Below are 10,244 nucleotides of genomic sequence, written 5' to 3' on the forward strand. Positions count from 1 at the left end.
GGACACATGTGGTGGAAATACTGCAAATGAATTTTGCAAAACAAAACAGAATAACTGCAGTGCACTTAATTATAAATTCTGTAGATATCTACACTTAGTTCATCCAGAGCACTATAAAACTCTGGCTCTGACTGAAGGTCAGGAACAGATGAAACTTCATGTGACAAACTATCATCTTGAGAGATAACCTCGTTAACATCTAGCCAATGGACATGTGGTGAGTGCACGGTTGAAACGAGACGTCTAGATCTAAGATTATAAGTGCTAGTATGGGGTTGCTGAACATCAAGTGGTCTGTCAACCACAGAAGGTGGTGTCCGAGTAGGAGTATCTGTCTGGGTAAGTTCATTGTCATCTTCCTCATCAGTCTCGTCAACAGTCATTTTAGCTAACTTCATGTGGTCTAAATGTTCATTTATACACTCTCCTGTTAACAAATTCTTAAGTCTGTATTTGTTACCTCTGATAAGCTCGACTACCTTATATGGACCCAAAAATTTCTTTGTTAACTTGTACATAGGACCAGACCTGTGTTGGTTAAGTACCATTACTACAGATCCAATAGTTATCTTACTGGGTTTAGCTCGTGCATTCCTTGCTAGAGTGAACTCGGCTGTTGCTTTGGACAGTTGTTCTCGTATTTTCTTGAATACTAGTTGCATTTGTCTTCGTTTCACTTGAACAAAATCATCTATGTTATATAAGGGAGTAGGAGGTACGTTAATCAGTTCATTAGGGAGGATCTTATCTGTACCATAAAGAATAGCGTGAGGTGTGTCACCTGTAGAAACATTAATTGAAGAATTTATAGCACACTGAATTAAGGGTATAAAACCATCCCAATTGTTGTTATCAAAATTCAACGTGACTCTCAAGGCATCTAACACTTTCCTGTTAGTACGTTCAGCTAATCTATGACTTACTGGGTGGTATGGCATGATACTACATTTTTTAATGTTATATAAATCACACAAGCTAGTTAAAATACTATAACTGAATTCTGGACCATTATCTGAAAGGATTACTTTAGGCATACTATATCTACAAATTATTTGGTCATGGAATGCACTGGCTATAGTTTCCTGCTGTTTTGTTTGAGTATAGGAACTAGTTCGCAATACTGTGAAAAATTATCAACCATTACAAGCAAATGTTTGTTCCATTTTTCTGTTTCTGCAAAATTTGTCAACAAATCCATCAATACTTGTTCCCAAGGAGCTTTAGTTGCTGGGTACACCTGAATTGGACTAGGTCCTGAAATATGTCCCTTGTGCTGTAAGCAAGTTAAACATCTGTCAACATAATGAGCAATCTCCTTAGCCATTTTTGGCCAAAAATACTTCAATCGACCTTGTTGGAGTGTACGATCCTTTCCTGGATGTGCACTTGCAGGAGCATCATGGATAATTTTTAACACAGTTGGTACCAAGACAGCTGGAACAACTAACTGATAATATTTCCTCGGGGCTGTCCCTAGCTTTACTACTCTACACAGTAAATTGTCTAACAACACTAATTCTTTCAATGGTACTGGCGGTTTATGAATCTGGCGAGTGTCTTGCTTAGTCAAAAATTTTATGACGGGTGCCCATATGGGGTCTTGTCTCTGTTCCGTCTCGACTACTGTAGCATCTAATGCTGGGTAATTTAACTGAATTGCAGCTACGTGATGAGAAAACACATCGACTACAACATTTTGCTTTCCTAGAATATAACCAAATGTGGGATTGAATTCTTGAATTGAGAGCAAATATCTACCAAACTTTCCAACTGGATTCTTATTTTTGAACAAGGGAATTAATGGTTGGTGATCTGTAAGAACATGAACTGGGTAATTATAAGTTGTATCCCTGAAATGTTTAAGTGCCCAGACAACTGCCAAGGCTTCTCAGTTCTGTTGCACTATAATTTTTCTCTTCTTTAGATAATGTACAGCTAGCATAAGCTATTGCGTGATCTCTGTGACCTTCTGTTTGAAGTAATGCAGCACCTAGACCTATGTCACTAGCATCTGTAAGTAATGTAAAACGTTTAGAAAAATCTGGGTACCTAAGGACAGGTGACGAAATCAAGGCCGCCTTGAGTTTTTTGAATGACTGATCTTGGGCCTCTCCCCAAACAAAGGGTTCATCTTTTCTTTGCAACTTGTAAAGTGGAGCGGCTATAATAGAGAATCCAGCAATAAATGAATGATAAAATCCTACAAGACCTATGAACTGTCTTACGGCTTCTGCGGTACGAGGCGTTGGAAAATCATGGGCAGCAATAATTTTTTATTCATTCAATGTAATACCTGAAGGTGTAACTGTATGATCTAGGAAATTAATCTTCTCCTTTAAAAATGAACATTATGCAAGCTTTATTTTTAAATTAGCTTCTGCGAGCTTTGCAAGTACTTTCTCAAGGTTCTGGAAATAAGTTTGAACGTCTTGCAACATGATTATAAGATCATCAAGGCAAACTAGAAGAGTACTTCCTATCAGTCTATGAAATAGATTCATCATGAGCCATGAAAAAGTTATTGAAGTACTCCCAAACCAAACGGCATTCTTTTGAAATGAAAATGACCATTGGGAGTACTAAAGGCTGTCAATTGTTTACTTTCCTCATCAAGGGGGATTTGCCAGAATCCAGAATCCCTGCAACAAATCTAACATTGATAATACTTTGTTTCAACCAATACTTTGCAACAAATCATTTAGGACTCGAAGTGGGAAACGATCAGGTATCATTACTCTGTTAAGCTTCCAATAATCGATTACAGGTCTCCAAGTCCCATCTCGCTTTGGTACAAGAATCAATACTTTTCTCCTGGTAGAGCAACAACGGCTCTATTCCTGTTCAAAATTTCCAGAAGCTGAGCCACAGAGTCAGGAAAATCAGTAGGACTGAGGTGTTGCGCTTGCACCTCTGGCTGAGATTCCTGTTCTCCTGGTGTGAGTGTACAAACAGCATGATCCATGGAGACATCATCCACGACTCGCACCGGTAACGAGTAATGGGCAAAATGTACAACATGGGTGCCAGACTGGAGATGGATGTCAGCATTACTAGTGTTTGCAATATACAATGTAACAGTACCATCCTGCACTGTGTGCCAGGAGGGTTCAACAAACGTACCATTCACTTTACATGTTCCACTTTCCACAATCACATCCGACAACTCAGGCACTCCCAGAACCTTAACTCTTATTCTGGTGAGAGAATTAGAGTGCAGCACAGTGTCAGTAGCCGTGGAACCACTGACTTCAGAGATGGAAGCTGCTAGGCGAGCGAGACAACGAGAATCCGTTAGGGCGTCCCCTTCCATAAAGTCCCGATACTCATTCTCCTTAACAACTGCACAACTACGATGCTTCAATCGAGTGCCTGTTTTCTCGGGTATGCTACCACGACAATGATCTGACAAACCTACAGCTAGCAAGGCGGGTGTCAATAAAATTAACGTAGTCTGATTGAAGGTTGAACTCACGACCCTGTCGATACATGCTACACAAGGGTTTGACGTGGTCTTTGGTACTAATGTTCCAACGATGGGGAAACAATGTGATATTCTCATCAATCATGGTGTACAGATCTAGGAGAATGTCTCCAGGAAAATGGATATTCTCAACAACTAAACATGTTATAGACAATGTGACGTCATCTAACTTGAGTGGGAGGTCAATTTCACCCTGAACTTTTACTTTATTTCCTGAAACACCACTTAGGAAAGGTATGGGTGACCGTTTTACTGTAGTAAGGTGCTTACTTGCAATGTCTCTAAAAGCTGAGGGCTTGACAATATTAATTTTTGCACCTGAGTCAAGAAAACTTTTAAAACTCTACCATGTACAATGGCTGAGACAAGGGGACCATCACCTGAGACTGGACAAGTTACTACTTATGACTTATGTTGTCTAGGATATCTGCGTCTCGTCTGGGTCAAATTCACTGTGGTTCCGTCAACATCTACAACTGGGCTAGAGTCAGTGTCATCCTCTGTCAAATATCCAAATCTATTTTGGGTAGCTAATGAATACACAGGGAGGGCACTAGGATTGGCTAGCTGGAATTGGTTAGCGGATAGCCTTGGGGGTTTCCCGACGACATGGAGTGAACATTCTGAACTCCAGCATTCTTTGACCAAGTATTATAATTCGAAGTTGCATTATAACTGGGATGGGAATTGTAATTACGTGAGTTCTGATAATGTCTTGGATGCTGTGCGCCTCGCCAAGACTGACCGTGGGAGTTACAAGGTGGGGATGTCCTTTGCCTAGCTCTACAATCCACAGTGTGGTGACTAACTTGTTTATGGTACTTGCAATATGGGAGCCTAGAATGATTAGATTGACGAGGGGACCGAGAGAATTGTCTAGGTGATGATCTAGGGGCGGACCAACAGTCCCTTGCGAGGTGGTTACTCTTACCACAATGCCAACATGAGGGAGTGGATGGTTGTGGACTATGGCGTCTCGGCAACTTATGAGGAGGCGAATTTGACTGGGGGCTACGACCATGGGTACGGTTCTGCGACCAAGAGTTTTGAGAGTTTGTGGGAGGATGCTGAGAGCTTGTTACTACATTTACAGTATCAGAGGATGGCAACAGTTCAGCACTTCGCGGAGCTAGTTTACCGGCGGCATTGTTAATAGCCTCAAACACTTCACCAATTTCATGTTTAACTCCAAAATTTTGTTGTTCAATGATCGGTTTAGTATGCTATGGGGCAAAGTGCATTAAAGTTCGAAATGCTATCATTTTGGCCATAGCCTCAGGGGACAGATTATTGTCTTTATCTACCCAAGACTAACTAATCATAGGAGACACTAAGGCATACAGATATTGATCAAGACGGCTAGTAACCACATTAAAAGATTCACCAGGCTGCATGGTGGCATTGGCAATTTTCTTGACTAACCTATACGGGTCTAGGTCTCCTTAGTTAACAAAGCGCCAGCGAAAGAAATCCTTAAATTCAGACCAAGACTGGAGGCTAACAATGGCTTTCTCATCAACAACAAAACATGCATCACCTTTGGTTGTGTCCACAGCTGACCTTGCAATTGCCAAGTATTCGGCATCAGTAGGCTCAGAAAAACGTGTGATTGTTTTCGCTTCAACCTTACTAAACCATGACTCTAATAAGCGGGATTTACCAGCAAAAGGTGGGATAGCCATTTCCTGAGCTGATCTCTGGACATTGGGACGAGCAACTGTTCCAGTTGAGTCTGAAGGGGTTTCAACAGTGGTAGGCATTGTCACTACCGAGGAAGTGGCAGTTGATCGCAAATTATAATTAAGTACACTAGGCATAAAGAAAAGAGTACACAAAAAAATTAAAACACTCAAAAAAAATATATCTAACTTGGCTAAGGTAAGGAAATGGCAGAATTAAAATTATTAAATTGTACTACGCAACAAATAATTAAGAACAAGCAAAATTATGAACTAAATTAGCAATCTGGTATGAATATGGCTGGAATAAGAAGCATGTAAATTAACTAAACCAGGCTAAGCACAGCAATTTAGAATAAAAACTGGAAAGTGCAATTGCAAAATTTCATTAAAATGATTCAACACAACAAGTGGCAATGGAAGAAAAATGGATTTAGCAAAAACAAATTAGGACACAGGCACATGTGTAACATGCTATGGTAAAAGTTTAAAATAAAATGCTGAAAGGATAAATTTCAAAGTTAGGTCTGGAGAAATAAAAAAAAAAAAAATCTATGTTCTATTGTCTGTGGAAATCTCAAAAACAAATTTCTGTTGTGCAAAATAAACTGCTAGAAACAATTATTTCTTACTTCTCTCACCTTTGAATTCACTAATAACACTAGTAACACAATTAATGAATAATGGAATCACTGAAATGCAGGAAATATTGAAATCACTCAGGGAAACTGTGGAAATGGAGTACTGAACCAGCTCCGATATTTAACAAGTCATTGAATGGTTAATTCACAGGATATTATGGATATTATTATGTAAATCACTTTTTAGAACTTGGCACATTGTTCTCAACTGTCAATTACTTATCTCAGGGGTGCAATTCATGAAAATCACCAGTAGTCAAAATAGGAGGAACGTCGTGAAGATCTGAAGAGGCACATGCGAGGGTTTGTTTACATCTGAGGCGACAGGCAACACTCCTAACGGCAGTGGTGCGAAGCTCGAGGGACCCCACACTAGGAATGTGTGTGCTGTTGAGGGCGTGACAATAATTATATCGTCTATTGGCGAGTGAAGGCCAGTTGCTATAGAAGCGTGTAGACAGAAGTTCACTGTAGAATGGTGTAGCAGAGGGCTGCAGCGATGGTGAGAGGAGGCGACAAGGCAATGTGTGTGTACGTTGGTGGCGACACTTAGTCTTACAATTGCAGTCCATCAATTATTCTCAAATAACAGTACAACACATACGATGGTCAGTTGATACTTGCGACAATGACTGACCACGATTTCAGTAGCTATAACACTCACAAAGCTTGATGCTGTCGGCTTGGGTGGCGGTGGTGGTGGGTGGGTGGTGAAGGTTCCCAGGTGGTGCGAGATTCAAAATGGCTGGTGCGGGAATCTTCCTTTCTCCTCACTGATGAATTAGCGTTCGCACAGGAAAATATTGGCCTTACTTCTGAGACGTTGACCTCAAGTAGTGGTTGATGGTAGGACCCCGGACTGATACAATATCATTGGATATCGATGCGTGGATAGCAGGAGGCGCTGGACACACGTGATGTGGGCACTTGAGATTTCGTAGCTCAGAAAATTAATTCTGAATCACACCGCTGCTACCTAGTATTTGTTGCCTTCTTGGATGTTTGTTGGTTGTAGTTATACACAGTAGACACTTCAGTAGTTTTATTGAGTGAGGCAATAAGGTGTATAACTGGCCAGCCGAGGTCCAACCTGCTCTGGGTCTGTGAGAATACTGAGGCCTGCTGGAAGCATGGCTGGTGCCACTGTCTGGCATGACGTCAGAGGCCTACTCGCCTGTGATTGGTTATGTTTCAACCGTCATACAATTTGAGTATTAACATAAGAGTAGGATAGGAACTGGAGAATGAGGGAAGAATAGGAGCTGGTGTATATGGGCAGGATAGGGGCTAGGCTATAAGATCTTGTCCACAGCATGGATAGTCCCTCGATTGAACCATGGATAGATGGGATAGAACCTCAACCCTACGATATCCAAGCCGCTCTACCAACCAGGCCAGATAGATTGGAATAACAGAGTGTTTCCTTTACCGGTTATGGGCAGTGCTGCTATGTTTAGCGGAATAACAGAGTGTTTCTCTTACAGGTTATGGGCGGCGCCGCTTTGTTGAGCGGAATAACAGAGTGTTTCCCTTACAGGTTATGGCCGGCGCTGCTATGTTTAGCGGAATAACAGAGTGTTTCCTTTACAGGTTATGGCAGGCGCTGCTATGTTTAGCGGAATAACAGAGTGTTTCCTTTACAGGTTATGGCAGGCACTGCTGTGTTTAGCGGAATAACAGAGTGTTTTCCTTACAAGTTATGTGCGCATTGCTATGTTTAGTGGAATAACAGAATGTTTTCCTTATAGGTTATATGCAGCGCTGCTATGTTTAGCGGAATAACAGAGTGTTTTCCTTACAGGTTATATGCGGCGCTGCTATGTTTAGCGGAATAACAGAGTGTTTTCCTTAAAGGTGATGGGCGGGGCTGCTATGTTTAGCGGAATAACGGAGTGTTTCCCTTACAGGTTATGGGCGGTGCTGCTATGTTTAGCGCAAGCATGGGCGGTGCCCACCACGCCGGCCTGCTGGGTGGCGAGTGTGAGCGGTACTCCCACACCTGTGTGGGCGTGGGCGTGGGCGTAGCGGCGCTTCTGGTGCTGTTCCCAGCGGCTGTTGCTGTCACTCTGGCATCCTCCAGCCTCTCCTCCACCGCGCCACTCCTTCAGCTGTTTCCAGGGGCGTCTCTGCTGGGCATGCGGGCGGTGGTGGGCGTAGGCGCCGTGGTGGGGCTGTGGGCGGGGATTTTGGGTGGGCTTTTGACCGGTTCCCGCCTGGCCCACAGGCTGGCCAGCGACGGGCTGGCCCCCAGGTGTCTTGGCCACGTCTCGCGACACACAAGGACGCCCTGGCTGGCTGCACTCTTTTGCGGCGCCGCAGCTGCGGTTATTGCCGCAATTTGCTCGTCGTGGGTTCTTCTGCGGGCCGCAGGTGCGGGGAGCGTTGGTGCGGGCGTGGCGGGGGCTGCGGCAGTCTTGGCCCGCAGGTATCGGCCAGATTCTCCCAATGCGGCGTGCGACACGCCGCCTACAACACTCTCCCGCAGTAGCAGCCTCGCCGCATGCGACGATATTGAGCCCCGTCACGTGACCGTAGAGTGGGCGGCCGGGTCCTGGGCCTCAGCTATCACAGAACCGCCCACGCCGCCCACGTGGGCGTCCTGGCGGACCGCAAGGTTTCTATTGGCCACCTTCATAGTCAACTGCGTCGCGGGCGTGGGCGTGTTTCGAGGCTCTAGGGAGCTGGATATAGGTCTGTGGGCGTGGGCGGGCGTGGGGCTCTGCGTCTGTGGGTGTGCTGTTTGTTGTGTGGGGTTGTGGCTACAACCGCGCCACCCGCCGCTCACAACCGCCACCACAACCGCGCCTATCCTGCCGCTCATAGCCATCCTTGCCAATATCCTGCTGCTCCTGCACCTGCCGCTGCTGGCTCTAGGCCTAGCCTGCAGCGTGTGGGCGGCTGCGTCTGCGGCTTGGCTCCTCAAAGGCCGGACCGCAAGTATGGAAGCAGTTCTCAGTCGAGCCCTTCTTACCCACAGCGGTCATCAATCTCCTACTGACGTGTTGTAATAACCCCTCACAACCTCACCCTTACAGTGCTGGGTAGTATTGACCTCTCCTGACACGTAGGGGGTCAACAATCCCCTGCTGACCTGTTGTAATAACCCCTCACAACCTCACCCTTACAGTGCTAGGCAGTATTGACCTCTCCTGACACGTAGGGGGTCGACAATCCCCTGCTGACCTGTTGTAATAACCCCTCACAACCTCACCCTTACAGTGCTAGGCAGTATTGATCTTTTCTGACCCATAGGGGTCAACAATCTCCTGCTGACGTGTTGTAAAACCCCTCACAACCTCACCCTTATAATGCTGGACAGTATTGACCTCTCCTGTCCCGTAGGGGTCACCAATCCTCGGGATAATCTGGGGCAACGATTCTGTACACTATTCGCCAGATGACATGTTGTTATGACCCCTCCCTCACACCCCCATGGTCACCAATCCCTGGTTGACCAAAGGTATTGACCTTCCCTGAACTACAGTGGTCACTATCCACTCGTTACAGTAGGGACCATTGACCATTATCAGGTCAATAATAGACACTAATCTTCCAGGGGCAAAGGAGTCATCAATACTCTACATATCCACTACAAAATCACTACATCTGTTATAAATGATATCGACTTAGGGGGTCAACACTTCTCAATCTGAGGTTATTATAAGTATAAACAAACCCCCGTAGAGGCTCGGGGCTCTAAGAACTTGTTTAAGACACGTAAACAAGACACTCTTGCTAGTCGAAAGATGTAGATGTTTCGTAAGAGGTGATGACCCTTGACGTGGAAAGTACATATCGCTAAAACATATTTTGAGTACATACGTGAGTGCTTGTTTTGATAACCAGAGTCGTTAGGTTACTTCAATGTGGTCGTTTCTGATTGTTTGTGTGTGAAGGGCTTAGTCTTGAAGGGAATTAATACAGATAATGTAATATACTGTTGTATACTGTTGTATGCTGTTGTATACTCACACATCCAATACATACTGGTGCATACTTATATATACAATGATAAGTGTAATGTATTCTATGTATTGGAGTGAACTTCGGCTGGCCTCCTGAGTCAGTACTCTTCATATGTCTACCTTCTGTACATTTATCATGTAATAAATTGTTACTTAAAGCAACAGTGTTTCTTTAACCAGCCAATTAACTCTTGGCTCAAGAAAACTCGGTATATGGAGGGGGGGAGGTCGAATATGTATAAAATCTTATTAAAGTCGGTGATCTATAGTTTAAAATATATAAAAATTCTCACTAAAATTGGTGATTTTTAGGTCAAAAATATATGAAATCTTTCTAAAATCGGCGATTTTTCGGTAAAAAAATATATAAAATATTATTAAAATCGGTGATTTTTAGGTAAAAAAAATATAAAAAATCTTATTGAAATCAGTGATTTTTTGAAAAAAAATAAGATTTAGGCATATTTTTACCATTTAA

At 43.6% G+C, this 10,244-nt stretch overlaps 1 protein-coding gene across 1 annotated transcript in view; it reads left to right on the plus strand.

The window, feature by feature from the left end:
• The window catches only part of LOC138371780 (high affinity cationic amino acid transporter 1-like), a 44,840-nt gene extending 34,944 nt beyond the window's left edge, over nt 1-9,896 (plus strand). The window contains exon 3 of the mRNA XM_069336804.1: nt 7,709-9,896. Within this exon, the coding sequence (XP_069192905.1) occupies nt 7,709-8,809 (1,101 nt within the window). The 3' untranslated portion in view covers nt 8,810-9,896. The remainder of the gene's footprint in view (nt 1-7,708) is intronic.
• The last annotated feature ends 348 nt before the right edge of the window (nt 9,897-10,244 follow it).

This window comes from Procambarus clarkii, chromosome 36, assembly GCF_040958095.1.
Source record: "Procambarus clarkii isolate CNS0578487 chromosome 36, FALCON_Pclarkii_2.0, whole genome shotgun sequence".
Taxonomy (NCBI): domain Eukaryota; kingdom Metazoa; phylum Arthropoda; class Malacostraca; order Decapoda; family Cambaridae; genus Procambarus; species Procambarus clarkii.